This window comes from Megascapheus bottae, chromosome 7 (genome assembly GCF_031878675.1).
Source record: "Megascapheus bottae isolate mThoBot1 chromosome 7, mThoBot2.hap1, whole genome shotgun sequence".
Lineage (NCBI taxonomy): Eukaryota > Metazoa > Chordata > Mammalia > Rodentia > Geomyidae > Megascapheus > Megascapheus bottae.
Window position 1 is genome coordinate 7,060,461 of NC_143515.1, and position 19,084 is coordinate 7,079,544.

A 19,084-nucleotide genomic window follows, 5' to 3' on the forward strand; every position below is an offset into this window, starting at 1 on the left:
AGTCAGGAAAGAAGAAAGAAGTAGGAAGAAAAGAGTTGGCTCAGAGAAGGAAAGATGCTCAAAAAGGCAGGTAAGGAGAACAGATTGGTGCTCAGAGCAGGAATTCAGACCACATCAGTATCTGAGCAATAATGATGTAAATGTTAAAAGAAACAGGGCCATAGCCAGAGTGGCACTAGATCTTCACTAGCACTTTAGACAAGTCATTTTTAATCCCTGGATCTTGATATGGAGTTGAAAGTCAAGTATAATAGGGGAACTTCTAATGGGTGTAGGCTTGAAGCATCTCACATATTCTGTGATTGCATATGTTGCTTTTATTTTGGAAAAAAATAATGAATTGCCCATGTATTTAGTTAGAAAGATTTTTTGTTTGCGTTTTTTTTTCTTTTTGTCAGTCATGGGGCTTCAACTCTGGGTGGGGGTGCTGTCCCTGAGCTCTTCAGCTCAAGGCTACTGCTCTACCACTGAGCCATAGTGGCACTTCTGGTTTTCTGGGGTTAATTGGAGATGAGAGTCACACAGACTTTCCTGCCCAGACTGGCTTTGAACCATCATCCTCAGATCTCTGCCTCCGGAGTAGCTGGGATGGCATGAGCCACTGGAGCCCAGCTCATTACATTTTTTTATAATATAGAGAAGTCGAAACAACATAAATGTCCAGTAATAGACGATTGGTTAAAAAGGTATGACCAACCCACGAAATAAGAGCTATATGTACACTGAAGATATAGAAGAAAATTTATAGCATAAAAGCTTTCCAGATATAATAAGTGAACATTGCAGATTATAAATAATATGCATAATAAATCTCATTTACGTCTTCACACACACATACACACACACACACATACACACACACACACAAACTGCCAGTGTCGATGCAGCACTCATCTATGGCTGACAGGTTGAGTGATTTTTTTTAACATCTGCTGACGATTTTCCTATAAAGAACATGAATTTCCTTTCTATATGTTTTTATGGCTTTAAAAAAACTACATAAATAAAGTCATTGGACTCCACGTGCCTATCCCTCCTAAAGGAATCTTGGTAAAGTTATTTCCTTGGCTTTAGATCCTTATTTGATAAAGCTTGACTGGAAATAATTCCACTGTGAGTCAAGTTTTGGAATCAGGAACCTAACTCAGTGCTTTCACCCTCTACTGAACATGTAAAATCAAGCAGTTGTTGTTAAAATATAGATTCTACTTCCTAAAGTCCAGGATGGAGCCAGGTTCTCAGTTCTGAACATGCAACTTGATGTTGATGATGGTGATGGTGAGGATGATGAGAACAGCTTCTCCCTGGACTAGACTTTGAATAGCAGAGGAATCGCTCATCCTTCCAGCCCAGATATTCCAGCAGTGACTTGACCTCTGTGCAAGCAGAGGATATTGAGTTGTGGATTAGTCTAACTGGGTTCTAGAGTTCTCTCATCATTCTCTGAACATCCAGTGTCTTCTACAGATTCCCACACTGGGACCCCTCTGCCTGAGTTCTGGCTGGGTAGAGATGGGGTGAGTAGCAATGAGAAACTATCTTCTGGTCCATCAGAGAGCCTGGGATTGAGGCTGAGTTTCTACCAAACTCTTTGCAATGCGCCATACACTCCCTCCATAACGCTTTACTTTCCCTGATGGCCCCCAAATGACTTTTCACTGGAATTCGATCTTTCTTCTTTTTTTATTCCTGTCACTTATTCCCAGACGTGTCCTGTTTCAGAACGCTCCAATCCTTTGATCAAATACTATCAAGAAACTGCCCTGAGCTCCCTCCATGTTCCTCTGCACATCTTATCTGTCCACTCCTCTCCTCTTTTCTACATTTTATCTATCGTGGAGGTTGCATTCTCTCCAGATCAAATCCATACTGACCCCTGTGGAGTCAAATATGAAGACTATTTTGAGTCCTTTGCTCTTTGGTCACTGTCTTTTCAGAACACTTGACCTTGACTTATTCCCTTCACATCTCTCTGTCTCAGGTCCATGCCCATTATAGATTTTGCTGTCCCTAATGCTGCTAGCCACAAGAAAATATCCTAAGCGGAAGTGGCACTGTGGCTCAAGTGGTAGAGCTCTGGCCTTGAGCTGAAGAGCTCAGGGAGAGGTGCCCAGACCCAGAGTTCAAACCCCACAAAGACAAAAAAAAAATCAGGATCTAAAAGCTAGAAATAAAGGTTTTAGAAAAAGAGAAAAATATCTTAAGCACTTCTATTTTATATTCAATGGAATTTCAACTCACTAATTTCCAAATCTGCAATGAACACTTGTTCTAATGCCTCCCAGACCCAGACAAAATATCTTCCTTTGCCTCCAGAAGTCTACAGAATATGAAATTCACCAAAATGCATGTAAGGTCAGGTTAATTGTTCTTCTTACTACATGCTTATCCCTCTCAATTTTATTTCTCTCACCTCCCCAATCTTTCTCGCATCACCACTGCTGAGAAGCATTTTGTAATACCTCTAATATCTCCTCCCCTTAAATCTACTATGTCAACAAACACATCCTAATGGATTATTCCTTCAAAATATAACTGTGTGTCTTCAGTCACTGTAGTGAGGAATGGTATTTACTTTTTCTGCCTTTAATATAAACCATCCTATTTGAGAAACTTGGAACTTCTAAGTACTTCTTTTACCACATTCCTGCCCAGCTGGACAATCTATAGTGGTTTCCATTTTTGCCACCATTTGTCCCTGATTTGTTCATATGATAGTATCTCACTTCTCTATAGACACTAAACTACCACTCTAGGCAACATAATAATTCTCAAAAAGCCTTCTCAATGGGAGTATTTAGCATCGTCTTTGATTATCCTCCTCAAAAGACATCCGTCCTCATCACTAGCCATTGAGCTCTCTCAGGATTAAGATTTCTGGGTCACAGTATCTATGTAAGTATGTATGTATGCATGTATGTATGCATGTATGTATGTATGTATGTATGTATGTATGTATCTATCTATCTATCTATCTGTCTGTCTGTCTGTCTGTCTGTCTGTCTGTGTTCAGTGTCTAGTTCTGATAGACTAAAGAAAGAGCTCAGACTACAAGCTTATCTCACTTAACTGCCAATATTCAGGACTAGCGTGTATAAATTAATGGGAAAAGACTATATGGTTCTTAAGTTCTTTTGGGGTCAAACTGTCTATGATTTCATTATTCAGAATTTAATGGATATTTTCTTCTGCTCACTCCTGTTAAATTTTGTTGTGTTGTTTATTTGTGTTCATAAGATCTTGAAGTTACAAAGCCTGGCATATACTTACTTGAAGATCTCACACTAATTGTCCTATGTATTAACAGGAATATACACAGCAGGCTTTGAATGCCAGATTGGAATATAGACATAGCTCTGTTAGCAATTTGTCCTGTTTGTTTTCATCCTTGGGCTTCTCAGTGAGAGTTTTAGCAAGGTCACTATTTTTTCAAAATGGTTTTAAGTTTCATAGGAAATTTTACACCAAAACTGAATGCAAGTAAAGAAGATAAAAGAATTCTGCATCATCTACGCAGGACATGAGGGCAATCAATGCTAGAATACAGCTGGTGTTCTTAATTTCTGAAACAAGAGGTTCTGGGCTTCTAAAACACTGCCAGGCACCACCAAGCACTGTTTGAACACCACTGTCCTAGACAATTTCTTCTGCCCTCGATTTCTAAGATCTGTGGTTCTGAATAATTTCTACTTCCCAATCCCACATGTGGTCCCAGATTTACTGGGCAGCCCATTCTATGATGTGAAAGAGTCCTTTGTTACTTAGAGAGCTTGTCATGAGATGTGAACAGAAAAGAGAAAAAAAGAGGAGAAGAAGGAAAAAGGAGGAGGAGGAGGAGGAGGGGAAGGAGAAGGAGGAGAGAGGGGGGAAAGAACGGAGACCACGAAGGAGAAAGAATACTGCTTATCCACCACTGACCTGCAGATCCAGGTGCCTGGTAACCTGATGCCTTGAACCTCTGACTGATTTCTCTCTGGCATCAACACTGTTTATATGGTCAGGTCAGGGTGGGTCAGCCTTTCAGCAATCTCTGCAATTGGTTGTAGGATAGGGAGGAAGAAGAGCCTAGACATTTCACAATGCATTCAATATAGTATGGATAATAAGAAGGTGGGGAGATTAATGAGTGTTTGTTGAAGGGGGAGAGAGTCGCCCATAAAGCCTAGGTAAAGGCCAGGCATTGAACCTTTTCTATAGCTACTGTCATTGGCCATGTTATTAGTGGTTTGCAGGCAGATCAACAGTGTTGGGGTCACACATCCCTGATGCTCATTGGGTTCTATCTGAGGCTTGCTGGGGTGATGAATGAAAGAGAATATGTCTAAAGAGGCCTCTTTGATCAGAGCCAGCCTGAGAACAGGAACTAATAGCATTATAGACCTAGCCCCAATTGGAAAGGTGCTTTTCAAAGAGTTTAATTGGCAAGTTTTAATAAGCACTGCCTTGATGAAATTGGATATCCAAGGAAGCCCATCTATTTTGGGTCTCAGATTCATCCTGGAACTGGATGGGTATGATGTGCTCTGCACTATTGTGTGTATATATCTATTTTCTCATCTTTCCATCCACCATCCATCCATCAAATCATCCACCTATTCATCTACCTATCTTCCCATCTGTCCTTCCCAGAGAGGCAGAGGATTGGGCATAATGTTCTATGGAGACTAAATAGCCTTATTGAAATTTCTTCTCTCAAGTCATTTATTAAGTTCCATAAAGAGTTAGGTAAAGACATCAGAAGGATGAGAAATGAGAAAAGGGACGTAGAGGAGACTATATCTTACTTTTTAATTCCTGTGCTCAGTTTTCACCCCTTCTCCCAGTTTCTCACTGTTCTATAGGAAGGACCAAAGTATAAGGCATTGTATCAGGTGATGAATTTGAGTGTATAAAGTAATTTACATTGCTGTGTGACAAATATATATATATAATTCATAGTCTCTTATTAAATATCTTTAACTGAGGGACAAATAATAAACATATAAAGACTTTTTTGTTAAGTACTGGAGTTTGAACTTGGGGCCCTATGCTATCTACACAAGGGCACTCTACCATTTGAGTCATGCCCCTGGCTGCTTTGGCTTTAGTTCTTTTTCAGGCAGGGTCTCAAGGTTTTTGCCCAGAATCATCTTCAGTCTGTGATCCTCCTACCTACAAACTTCTACGTAGTTGTAACCTTAAGCACGAACCATCATGTCAGGCTATTTATTGAGACAGAATATGTTAACTTTTTCCCCCAGGTTGGACTTGAATTGTGATTTCTGCAATGTCTTTCTCCTGAGTAGTTGGGATTACAGGCATGAGGTGCTATGCTTAGTGGGAAAACAGTTTAAAATACCATACTGCCTAAGTTATGGGACAAAGGTGTATCAGTGATAATAGTGTCAGAGTAATTCTTTAATTAAAAATTATATGGGACCAGGAGTTTGGCCTAGTGGTAGAGTGCTTGCCTAGCATGCACGATGACCCGGGTTCGATTCCTTGGTACCACATACCTAGAAAAAAGCTGGAAGTGGTGCTGAGGCTCAAGTGGTAGAGCTCTAGCCTTGAGAAAGTCCAAAGACAGTGCTCAGGCTCTGAGCTCAAGCCCAGGACTGGCAAAAAAAAATTGTAGAAGCAAAGTAATCTTAGATACGGCACCAGAGTTTCTACATGAAGAAACCTATGGTATAGCATTGCTAAGACATGGGCTGATAAGGTTTTTCCTCAACAACTCCTTAGGAATGTTACAACATTTAGAAGACGCATATGATGTATGTATATTTTGGAGTTATTCAAGGGGGAAAAAGGCGCTGTATAATGTGCACTCATCACTGGTCCTGCCTGTGTTTTCTTTTCTTTGTTTTTCTGCTTGCATTTTCTAGAATTACAAAAAAAAGTATATTCCTTTGAGTGTTTGAAGAGGGCTCTCTAGGTTTTGCTTCTTCAGAATATAGATTCTGGCTACTCTTACTTCTTGTGTATGATATCTTCTATATTAGCAGTAGGTACAAATGCCATGTAAAACAAGCATAGCCCCTCTGTGAATATCGACACAGGCCTGTGTTTTATGGAAAAATTATAGAAACTGAAAATCATTAAGTCATTGTCACTTGAGCAAACATGATTCTAGAATCTCCCAGCATATCTATATCTATATCTATATCTTCCCAGTGCATATGAGCTGACTCATGTCCGCTCACCCAGGCTAATGTCTTTTTGAATTCTGTTTTCCCACAAATGACAGAGAAATTGTTTTCATAAATTGTCAAGAATAAGGAATAATTGGAGCTATTCCCTTACAGATATGTATGAGTAGAGGAGAAAGTACAAATATTCCAGGGTGGGGAAAGAGTGTCCAGACTGCATGTTCACAAGGTTCTATTATTTGCCAAGCAAAATGGTAGGTGTTTAAAAGCAAAGTGTCGCAGCCCCAACATTAAGATCACCCTAAGTTGGGGACTCCATGTCAACTCATTACAATGCAGGAAGTTATGCACAAGGCATTGCCAGACAGAGCCAAGTGCTGGAGATTTCACCTTAGCAAGAGTTTCTTGGAAGAAGTAGTATTTTAGCAAGGTGTTAAAATATAGGTACTGTTTTTAAGCAGAGAGGGGTAAAGATCACCAATATCACAAGTACATGATGAGGAAGACCACTGACAGTTATGTGAACAGGACGCATAGAAACACAGCATGGCACGGGAGCCCATGTTCTCGGCAGTCCTGAGAGGGCTATAGAAGCAGCCCTCTCTGGCCTGCAGAACTTCAGTTTTCCTTGGTGGAGGCCAACTCTTCTATTCTGGCATTTTGCTGGTGTCTCTGCAAACTCTGAACCAAGCTAGGCTGACAAGTGAGTGAGTAGCAGGTAGAATACCTGGATCTCACACCTATAGCCCTTCACTGTTTCCCACTGACAGTGGGTTAGGTAGGGATACTGGAAGCAGACTCTGGCATGTAGTGAGAGATGCGCAAGTAGTCAAGAATGAGTGGAACCTTGTGGAGGCAGAGAATAGTTGACATAGTGAGTATGGTAAGCTTTGGGGTCACGAGAGGGCTGGTATTCATTTGAAACCAGAAAATGAAAATGTAAAATAGGCATCATCTAATATATTTACACTTTTCTCTTTTTGGGGGTATTGATTATCAGAATATCATAGCTCACAGGGGTGTTCAGCTAAAGGGCAGGAATCTAGAACATCTTGGCTGGGTCGTGCTGCTTCAGAGTCCACAAGGTTGCGGTCACTGAAGGCCTAGAAGAATGGACAACCTGTTTCTGGGCTCACACGCATGGCTGTTAGCAGTTATCTCCACATGAGTCTGTCTATGGGGCTGGCATTCCTCTTAGTGAATCATGAGAGACAGATAGGAAGAAAGAGATCATTCCTGGGTCACTGGTTCAGTGTAAGATAGACTTCACGCAGGAAATGAGAGTCATTAACAAGTGCATTAATTTTCTATAACTTCAATAGGCAATTACTATATACTTAGTGGTTTAAAGCAAAAAATATGTTCTCTCATCACATTGGGAACTAGAAGTCTAAAATCAAGGTAGCAGCAGGGCTCTAGGAAAAATTCTCCGATGTCTTCCAGCTTCTGGTGACTGGCACAGCCCTTGGCATTCCTTGACTTGTGGTGTTCAGACCTCTACCTCTGCCTTCACATAGACTCCTTTTCTGTGCTTCCCATGACCCCTTTTGCAGAGACTCAGTCTCCCATCCTAATCGAGGATGAGTCTGCCTTAACCAATTGCAACGTCAAGACACAGTCTGAGGTTATAAGTAGGACAAGGATGTGGGAAGGGTGCTGGTAAACCCGTACAGCAGGCCTCCTGGATCTGGCCTCACACTTTGGAATCCCAGGGTTGTGGTCATTCCAAGACAGATTGTAGATTGTTTTTCTTATTATTTGTGCTTTGGTTGTTGTTCTTTTGCTTGTTTGCCTGCTGTAACTCTGTTACCCAGGTGATTCAAACCACAAATCCCTTTACATCCTCCTCAGTGTCTTTATCAGAATGTCTCCTGACTCCTGACTCCTGCTGCCCGAGGCAGCCAAACTCACTTCAGTGTGAATTTCACTCCAGGAATGTAGATGCTGAAGACAGAAATGATAACTGCAATGTTTACCTCAAGATAAATTTATTTCCTTTCTTTCTTTTCTTCCTTCCTTCTTTTCCTTCTTTCTTCTTTCTTTTTATTGGTGTCAGACCTGGGGTTCAAACTCACAGCCTTGGTGCTATGCTTGAGCTTTTGTGTTCAAGGCTAATGCTTTACCACTTGAGCCATAGCTCCACTTATATGTTTTTTTGCAGCTGACTGTTGACTAGAGTCTCATGGACTTTCTTTCCCAGGCTGGTTTTGAACCTCGGTCCTCATATCTCTGCCTCCTGATTAGCTAGGATCACAGGCATGAGCCACTGATGCCTGAGTTAATTTCTTTTCTTATTATTATATAAGTAATCTATTTTCATTATGGAAAATGTAACAAGTACAAATAAGAGAAAGAAAAATACCTTATATTGCTACTACTCAGACATTGCTACACTTGATACAAGCAGTTGATGCAGACTTTTTTGGAATGCAGAAATATGTGGATAACGTTTTCTAGAATTTAAAAGGTAATTTTAAGATACTTTACTTTGTAATATGGGCTTCTTACTTCATAAGCCATAAATACCTTTCCAAATAAGTGGAGACCAGCCTCTAGGATTTTATTATGTCTCCGAGAGAGAGAGAGAGAGAGAGAGAGAGAGAGAGAGAGAGAGAGAGAGAGAGAGAGAGAGAGAGAGAGAGAGAGAGAGAGAGAGAGAGAGAGAGAGATCATGATTGTCTCTTTCTTTCTATGTTCTCAACTGAAGCTGTTTTCCCCACACCACCATCTTCTCACCTCAGGGGTCACAGGCCAGGCAGAGATGGAAGAAAGCAGCAGCCCACGGTGATAGGATTAAAGGGAAGGGCCACAGGCAGTCATGGACTGTGGTCCCTCATTCTGTGGCACTTCACTTCCTGTCCAGAGGGGACTGACAGGAGCTCTAGTGGGAATGTGGGGTGGGGAGTCATAAACCAATGAGCATAAAGGATTTCCACCAGCCCCAACCCCCTAGAGCTCTTGTTATTCTGCTCCCAGCTTATCCCAGGTGGTTCTCACGAGGTCCCACTCCAGTAATAGCCTCCAGTGTAGAAAGAAGATGTGGACTGAGCCCCAAATCTCAGAATTTACCCAAATTAGGTAAAGAGAGTTCTTCAATGTCTTTTAAATCAGAAGTGGGAGTTCACTAGAGGACTCTTTAGATTACCTCCATCCCTACCCAAGCGGTGTCCAGGGAGTTTGGGGGAGACACACTGTTCTAATCATACTGCTGAAAGTAGAAGTCAGTGATGAGACCATCCCAGCTGGCATCTGCAGGAATCTGGGTGAGCCTGACAGGCTGGTCAGCTTCTGGCACCGTGCAGAGGAACCAGCCAGGGTAGGCAGCAGACTCGAAACTGGAAGTGAGTCCCATGTCCCGTCGGTAGAACGTGAAGCTCTTGGACTCCTTGGCACCAAGATAAAGTTCCATAATGTTCACTGGCTGCCGGCAGAAAGGTATGAAAAGTGAGGGGCTGGAGTAAAGATAGTGGGAAAATGGCGGGGCAAGGCAAAGAACCAATGGGGAGGAGATAAAGGTGTGACTCGCAGCATTTGCACAGCGTCCCAGGCACAGAACCCCAAGCAGCATTTGCTCTGAATCTGTTGGATCTCATATGATGATTCCCAACTGTACTCACCTCTAATTTCAGAGTTGGTTCCTTCTCCATCCCACACGTCAAGCACTGGCTTCCTCCCTGGACACCCAGGATGACTGGGGAGAGCCTGGCATCCAGTGACCGATTGGGGACAACGCTGATCTCCTCACCTACAGGTCAGAGATGAGGAACAGGAAGCTTGAATGCCCTTCTGTCCATTCCTACTCAAGGCATGGATTCTGACCAACAGGACTTGGATTCTGGGCAGCAGTGTGAGGCATCTCAACTCTAAGTTGGGCAGAGGGAAAGATCTGAACACTTGTCACATGGAAAAGGATAGTTTTCTGTTAAGCAGTCCAGAGTGGACATCAAGGGCTAGAAGCATGTTTTACCACACCCCACCCCCAAACCCCTGGCTCATGGCCAAATCAGCAGCTCGTCTGTAAATTCCAAGAGATTACTTGTCCAAATATTGCATTCAATACTTTTTACTGTCAGCCCTCTTTCCAGATGTTTTGATTTGTTTGTGGCAATACCAGGGCTTGAACTCAATATCTCATGCTAACTTGCTGTCCTTGCTCAGTTGGTTCTCTACGACACTCCAGTTATATGGTAGACTGAGTCTCTCAGACTTTTCTCCTCTCCCTGGCTTCAAACTACGATCCTCTGGATCTCAAGTCCCCTACGAGTACAGGGATAAACCACCAACCAGCATCTGAAGACTTGTTTTAATAAGCCACCCATTAGAATTGTTTAGATATCTTACCATCTCCATGAGATTCATGTGGGCAGAAAATATCTCATTCCTCTATATATTCTCCACACCTCACCCATACACACTTATGAGCACACACATTACATGTATGCATGCATTGTGCTCATACATATGCATTCATATACATTCACACACATAGGGTTATGCACAAGTAACTATAACCAATGCATAGACTTACGCATAGACATATATGCTGCACATGTATATGTGTATACAATGCTCATGTACACAGTTACCTAAGCACATGTGTATGCCTATCTATAACCTGTACATATACATATGGCAATGGTCATATGCATACAAACACACAAGCACACCAGCATAGCAAAAGGATCCATGGGTTACAGTGCCCTGTAAGGAAGACCAAGTGGGCATTATTTTCAAAAGACTTCGAATTATGTGGGGCACTGGGAACATGAGGACAGACAGCGCCACCTGCTGTCTGGATCCCGCCACTTTGAGTGAACAGAACCTTCAGAGAGTGGATGAGCTCAGGGCCAAGAGGCAAAGCCCACATAAAGGAGAGTGAGGACAGACAGCCCATTGAATCCCTTCTTTAGTACTGGGTAAGACAAAAATGGAAAGCCTCTTGTTCTGAAAAATATTCTTCCTGTGCATAAAGATTTCAGTCACTCCAAGGCCTGGGTCCTTTCTTTGGTAAAAACCTTATCTATGATTCTTCTACATGGCAGGGCTGGGCTCTGAGCCACTATTGACAGAAGATACAAGACCTAGAATCACAGTCATGTTTACCACCAACCTTTAAAGATCTTCCCATCATTCAGTCCTCCGGCTAAAAGCTGGTTGTCATGTAGATAAAGCACCTTCAGGGCTGAATCCTTCATTCTGAAACATCAGGAAGAGTCTGTTAGGGGATGGGTTAGTGTTCCAGCTTGACTTGGCTCAAGAGTGTCCCTCCAGTCTCAGGCAGATTGTTTTTCTCTTCCATTGTACCTGATGCAAGAGCACAACCTTCTTTCTTAGCCATGTCTTACCGATGGGATCCCTCCTTGGTCTCCCATTTATGCTCCTTTACCTATTCAACTTTTTCTATTCTATCCAATCTCCTCTATGGGCTCTGCTGAAAAAGAACTTGGACTATGAGCTGGATCCCTAGACTCTGCTACTTTTTCTGCTGGACCACAAAAGACAAGTTACTTACCTTCTCTGAATCTGGTCTCTCTATTGCTAGACTAGATGCTGTATTAGATAGTACATACCTAGAATGATTTACCGATGATTACTGAAAACTTCAAGGTACATTTATTTCCACCTGGCCATATATTCTATCCAAACTGAGGACTTATTTTAAAATTCTTACAGTTTACCTTTCTTAGATATTTCTCATGGAAGAAATTAATGTTCTTCCGAATGAACATTAGGAATGTAGCCTAGTGGTAGAGTGCTTGCCTAGTATACAAGAATCCCTGGGTTCAATTCTTCAGTACCACATACACAGAAAAAGCCAGAAGTGGCACTGTGGCTCAAGTGGCAGAGCGCTAGCCTTGGGCAAAAAGGGTCCAAGGACATTGTCCAGGTCCTGAGTTCAAGCCCCAGGACTGGAGAAAAAGAAGGTTTCTTCCAGAACTGCTTGGGGGAAAGCATCAGTATACCCATACACTTGCTTTGGTGTTTGGCTAAACATGATAAAACTAGCTACATAACTTAGGCTGAGTTTTGCTGTGGACCTGTACATCAGGACAACTTCTGCTTTCTAAAAGAGAGCTCCACTGTTCAGAATATCTCATGTAACTGAGGCCCAGAGACATATTCTGAAAACAGGACACAATCAACCCTCAGTTTCCACCATGAATCAGTTCCAAGACTCCAGTCAAGCACAAAGCCATGGGTTGCTCAAGTCCTCCTAAATATTACCTATGCACCCTAGCTTTAGATTATTTAGAATATCTAATGTCATGTCAATAGTTTATGTATTACATCTTCAAGGGAATAATAAGAAAAAATGTCTGTGCATGTTTCTTATAGATGCAATTTTTGTTCAAATACTTTCAATCCACAGAAGCTCCATCATCCATGAGAGGCTGACTGAACTAGACTGACTTCAGTAAGAGAAAGGCTCATTTTCTTACCCAACACTGCAAAGTCTATGGCAGAGAAAAGATCCTGATCAGCAAATGCTGATCAGCGGATGGAAAGAGTAGCAGATTAGTGGTCTTTATGGTACTTTCCTCCTTGTGGCTGGATAGATATCAATTCATCCTTGTGGTAGGCAACAGCAGGGCTCTGAGGGAGCCTCCTGATCCATTCTCGCTAGGAATAGGGGGTTACTAGCCCTCACTTAGCATCAGGGAACTTGTGAGGTGCCCTGCCAGTCCCACTCCTATAGGAAAGAAGGCTAGAAAAGCTCTAAGGCCAGTAAGATGCTGTTCAATATCCCAGATTGCCTGATTTATTAGTGAGAGGCCCAGCTGGGCAAGTACAGCTCCTCCCATCCTCAGTCCCAAGGCTGGACTACTCTGCCAGAAGCTCACTTTCCTCAAAGTCACCACAGCATCAGAGGCCTAAATACTCACCGAAAGCACAATGCCCCACTCAGGACCATTTTGGCCTCCACAGTAGTCTTCCCTGTTTTGAAACAGCAGAAAATTTTAGACAGAGCAAAGGCTGTGCTGGTAAGTTCTGGGTAACAAGCAGGCCCCTTGAGTCTTCTAGTGTTAATCCGACTCCACTGAACAGAGGTTATAGATCTTAGCGTTGTCTGTCAGCTGAAGCTCCAATCCTGCCAAAAAGAATACCTCAGAATGCTCCTTTCTCCTGGTAGAAATGCCGGTGGGGAATGCCTGTTCCTCCAAGATGTCTTGGCCTTTTAAGGACATTAATGAACCAGGGAGGAGCCCTGAAACTCAACCTAGGGAGGAGCAGGGTTTCCCAGCGTGATTTCACATCACCCTAAGCCTACAGAAACACCTGCTGCTGCTGCTCAACCTTAATTCTTCTGGAAGGAGTCTTCTGGAGACTATGTCCTTCTAGCAATTCTCAAGAGCTTTCCAGCTCTCTAGAATAAGAAATAGCTCAAGAAAGCTAGATTCTAAAACAACCCTTTCCTCCCTCCTTTCTTCCAGTCCTTCCTTTCTTCCTGCTTGTGCCAGCCCTGTTATGAAGTGGGAGGTGGGTATCTCCAGCTTAGGAAATGTTTTGACAACAAGTTCATTGCAGAAAAACTGGAAAGTCCAGACCAGCAAAAAAACGAACATAAACACTGTCTCTGAATGCATTATCCACACTCCAAACTCCAGGGACAACACTCTTTTTTTCCCCCTCCATTCACACAGCTTGCATAGCATCTAGTATTTTATGGCATAACAGGAACATGGATCACGTATCCCAATCAATTATTACTGGTCCTTCATTTTGTTATTGGTTTTTGTTTATTTGCTTGTTTTTTGTTACTGATGGGATAGACCTCTATAATTCCAGCATAGATATTTCTTAAATGCCTAACACTAGTAAAGTATGTGTGATTGTGAAACAATGAATGCACCTTCCATACCTACCCAAGTTCTGTCTGATGAACTTAAAGCAAAAGGGTCAGTGTATCACAGAATTTAATCATGTCTTGAGTATCATTGATAACGGCTTATTGTTAAAGTGAACATGTTAAAGGGATGATATTCAAACATATGGGCCAAAAAGTTCTTAAAGTGTTTAAGAATAAATAAAAGACCCTCATAGGAAATACCCCATTATTCACCTAATGCTGTTTACAATTGGCTAAATGAAAACATTTGAAAAATTGCAAAAGCAAAACAAAGTAAAATTTCAGAAAGAACTTTCCTATAGGCAAAGCAGCACTGAGCACTGAACAACAGATCGGATGTCTTTTTGTAGACATGAATATCACTTCAAATAGAGTTAGGCTGCCACCTGCCTGGAATCCGGGAATTGCACCTGTGTGTCCAATGGGCCTTACCATGGAACTTACAGGCTCTTTTTACCTTCTTGAAAACAAGGGAGAATTATGTCAGCCGGCAATTGGATGTCACACTGGCACATCACTAAGCAGGCTCCATTAACAGTGCTTGGCCAGCCACTGGTAATTTATGCTTGTAATCCTAGCTACTCAGGAGGCTGAGACTTGAAGATCTCGGTTTGAAGCCAGCCTGAACAGGAAAGTCTGGGAAACTCTTATCTCCAATTAATGACTAGATGGGAAGTGGGGTAGGGCAATAGCCTTGAGCTGAAGAGCTCAGGGACAACACCAAGGCCTAGCGTTCAAGCCCCATGACCCACAAAACAAACAAACAACAAATTTTTTTCATATATTTTTATTGTAATTAATAGAAGGGTTACATTACATTCGCCAGATGGAAAGTACATTACTTCACATACATTGATACCCTTTCTCATGTCTTGGTCCCCACCCCCTCCATCTTGTTTTCCCCCCTTTCCTATCCAATTTCAAATAACCAAATACAAATATATCCAATATATCAGATAACAAAGTGAGTTACTGTAACAATATGAGATAACCAAGGGACAGCAAAAGAGATGAGAGATAACATAGTACATTAAGGACAACAAACACTCATTATATGGCTTTTGCTTCTATATCCTAGAGGTCCTTTCATTTAGTGTCCTACTATATGGCCTTATGTATCTAGGTTTTGCTCTATTGTAAATCTCTGCTAGGAGAGCCCAAGGTTTCTACTGATTATGACAAATGAGGGAAACCATTGAGCCTATGTTCCTTTGAGTCTGGCTTACTTCACTTAATATGATTTTTTCCAAGTCTTTCCATTTCCTAATAAATGGGGCGATGTTGTTCTTTCTGACAGCAGCATAGAATTCCATTGTGTATAAATACCACATCTTGTTGATCCACTCATCAACTGAGGGGCATCTGGGTTGGTTCCATATCTTTGCTATGGTAAATAGTGCTGCAATGAACATCGTAAAACAACAAATTTTATATTCATTGGATCATTGTAACCATGGGACTATATAAGATATGGGTCAAGAGACACAAAAAGAGAATTATATTAAACATTGCACCTGTGTGTGAAGGTGGCATAATGTAGCACACCAAAAGCAATGCAAGCTGTTATAGATGCATAGAGGAGATTCAGAAGGAGATAAAAACAGAGGAGGTTAATCTGATTAAAGTACAATAGATGCAAGTTATTTCTATAACATGGTACCAAAATCTTTGTACAAGTAATAAACACTAACACAGAAAATGAATGACAGGAATGTAAAACAGTTTTCATTGGTGGCTGAGTGCCAGTGGGAGGTGTAAGGAGTCAGGAGAGGGAGGAAGAGGATAAAGGATAAATGTTGTTTAAAGTACTTTATGTACACAGATAAAAAGAGAACAGTAAAATTGTTGAAACTGATTTAAGAAGAGGGAGAGGGAATGAAGGAGAGTGATTTGATCAGGGTATATTATATGTATGTAGGGAAATACCACAGTGAAACCTTCTTGTACAACAAATATATGTTAATAAAAATGTAAAGGGAATGAAAAAGAAAAAAACAAAAACTCATGCTGAAATTTAACCTCCAACTCATGCTGATCCCAAACTCCAATGTCTTTAAATATGAGGTCTTAAGAAGTGGGACTAATTGGGATCTTTAAGAGGTGATTAAACAGGGTGCAGTGGCTCCCGCCTGTAATCCTAGCTACTCAGGAAGCTGAGATCTGAGGATCTGGCTCAAAGCCAGCCCAGGTACTAAAGAACCTAGAGCACTAGAAAATGGGAAGTGGGGCTGTGGCTCAGGGGTAGGGCAATAGCCTTGAAATGAAGAGCTCAGGGACAGGGCCCAGGCCCAGATTCAAGCCCCATGACCCACAAAAAGAAAAAAAAAAGAGGTGATAAGTCTTGCTGGCAGAGGAACAGATGAATCCATTTAAGGGTAAATGGACGAATGAGTTAATTGATTATCTCTGAGTGGCTCTGTCTCTTGGGCATACCACTGTTACTATTTGATTCCCTGTTCTGCCTTGGGACATGAAATGTTACCACCAATAAGAACAACTTCATTCAATCCAGCGGGCTGATGTTCAACTTCCCAGCCTCCAGAACTGTGAGTCCAACTGTGAGTACCTTTTCCTTTCAAAGCTACTTCAGTTTCCTCCTTGGTCTCTTCCAGTTGAATCACTGAGAGGACGCCAGGGACCATGCGACCAGGACACACAAGTGTCCTTGCAGAGTCTCTCCCAGAGAAGAAGGCTGATGTCCTGAGAGGTACCAACCTTCAAAGCAGAACCTTCTGCTCCTGACAAAGCTTCAGATGATGTCAGGCTGACATCTCGCCTGCAATCTCATGTGAGACCAGTCTTCTGCTCCCCGATTCACAAACCCTAGGTGAATAAGTAGATGTTTCATGATGCAAGCTGTTAAGGTTAGGAATAGTTTGTTAAATAGAATCGGTAACGAATATATCTTAGCTTCACTACCAGCAGTTTCTATCACTATTCTTTTCTCATTCTCTGACATGCTCAGTGGGTGAAGATACCAACTTAACTGTAAGGCTGTCCATGGCATTGATATGTCAGCACAAACAATTAGGGTAGATAATAAATTCTTGTTAGGGAGATAATTTAATAAACATTAAAATTGCCAATATTTATTGAACGATTGTTCTTCTTCTTCCTCATTAAGGAGACTCACTTATGTCCTTAATGAGGTCATGTGGATCTCTTGCTCTTCCTTGATCAAGGCCTTTGCACTGACTCTTCTCCCTGCTTGAAAAGCAGCAGGACAGTTCACATCCTTGACCTTTAGGTCTTTACCTCAATGCGACCTTCTGTGTATGACTCAAGCTTTCCCTCCTATGGCTTTCTCTACTGCTCCCTTATCATGATTCATTTCTACCACACACCATATAACATAATGCAAAGCACATCTATATATTCTGTTTATTATTTATTATATGCCTCCATCCAATGCTGCTAGAAAAAAAAACCAACACAAATAAAGGGAATTTTCCCCATCTACTATGTTGATTGCTATGACCTAAGCACTTACAAGAGTCCTGGTAGACAATTTGTCCTTATTCAATAGATGCTGCATCAACATTGAATGAATTATATACTACTTCACAGTGAAAACAAGGTCAAGGAATTTGCTTGTTCATGTTGCTATTTTATTTTCCAGAGAGATTTTATTCTGTAGGTCTTCATTTTATTGATATAGCAGTTAAGGCCAGAAGTTTGTGAATGGGTCTTTCAGCCTACAACATGTTTTATAAATAAGATTTTATTTATACAAGATATATAATTTATATAATATATATATATCATATTACATAGCATATATAATACACAAATATTTTAGATATAAGTAAATTTATATATGCATTATACATTTTAAAACACATATATAAATATATATAAAATATAAAAATATTTTAAATTTATATATTATGTATAACATATTTATATATTAATCATGTATATATTATATAATATACATAATATAATACCTTATAGCATATATCATATAATGTATATTATATGAAATATACAATATATTATATATAAGACTTCTCATATATCATAATTTAAATGTCATATAATAAATTATACATCATAAATATCATATATCATATAATATGTTATATACTATATGTTATATATGTTATATATTATATGTAATATACCATATATTATATGTTATATGGCATATAACATATATTATACTTAGAATATCATATACACTATATGTTATATAGTATATCATATATTTATTATATAATATATAATATTATAGTATAGTATAATATAATATATTACACATATAATATATAACAAACATTATGTATTATATAATATCTTATGTAATATATATTATATAAAATAATATTACATAAATAATAAAATGTATATTATACAACATATGATATAATGTATAACATACTATTAGATATTATACTGACTATTTTATTATATGATAGATAATCTCATATATTATATAATATATAATTATATATAATATAAGATAATGTATTATATAAAATATAGTATATTAATATACAATGCATTTATTATATATTATATTATACATATACTTTTCTACACATTATATAATATAAATATGTATTTTGTGTTTTATAAAATATAAAATGATATAGTTTATATTTTATAAATATATTATATATTAAGCATATTATATATTATATACATTATCATGTATAGAGAATATATATTCTCTATTCTATACTATATAAGATAATATTTAATATATAGTTGTATATTACAGAATTATGTATTAGCATAACATAATATACAATGACACAATCTAATTATAATCATAGAACATATGTTATGTTATTTATATTACATATTATACTTATCATCACAATTTAAACGAATTGGTTTTGGAAGTGGAGTAGAGCAGTAGAGCACCAGCCTTGAGCAGAAAAGCCAAGAACACTCACAAAGTTCAGAGTACTGACACAAACCAAAAATAAAAATGCAAAAATATATAATAATTTTGCAGCACATCACAGAGGACAAGTGTGTAAACTATCATATATTAAAAAGTATATAATAATGTTGAAATATATCACAAAAGACTCGAGGCAAAGCAGGGGGAAGAGCAGAGTGGAAGAAAGAGAGGAAAGGTGATCATTCTACTCTCTAA

The 19,084-nt window shown here is 39.8% G+C and overlaps 1 protein-coding gene across 1 annotated transcript; it reads right to left on the reverse strand.

Moving 5' to 3' along the window:
* Nucleotides 1–9,324: 9,324 nt before the first annotated feature.
* On the reverse strand, nt 9,325–13,041 carry Il36rn (interleukin 36 receptor antagonist). The gene is made up of 4 exons (XM_090336091.1): nt 13,013–13,041; nt 11,239–11,324; nt 9,746–9,873; nt 9,325–9,549 (listed from the first exon to the last, which is right to left on the reverse strand). Exons 1-4 carry the CDS (start codon nt 13,039–13,041, stop codon nt 9,325–9,327), a joined length of 468 nt encoding a protein of 155 aa, XP_090192217.1.
* Between the last annotated feature and the right edge of the window lie 6,043 nt (nt 13,042–19,084).

Bases quoted from the DNA above. Each gene is read 5' to 3' on its own strand.
- Il36rn (XM_090336091.1), bottom strand. From the start codon at position 13,041: ATGGTCCTGAGTGGGGCATTGTGCTTTCG. The intron at 11,325-13,012 runs GTGAGTATTTAG...CTGATGTTTCAG, and splicing joins AGTGGGGCATTGTGCTTTCG to AATGAAGGATTCAGCCCTGA. The intron at 9,874-11,238 runs GTTGGTGGTAAA...TCTGACCTGTAG, and splicing joins TGATGGGAAGATCTTTAAAG to GTGAGGAGATCAGCGTTGTC.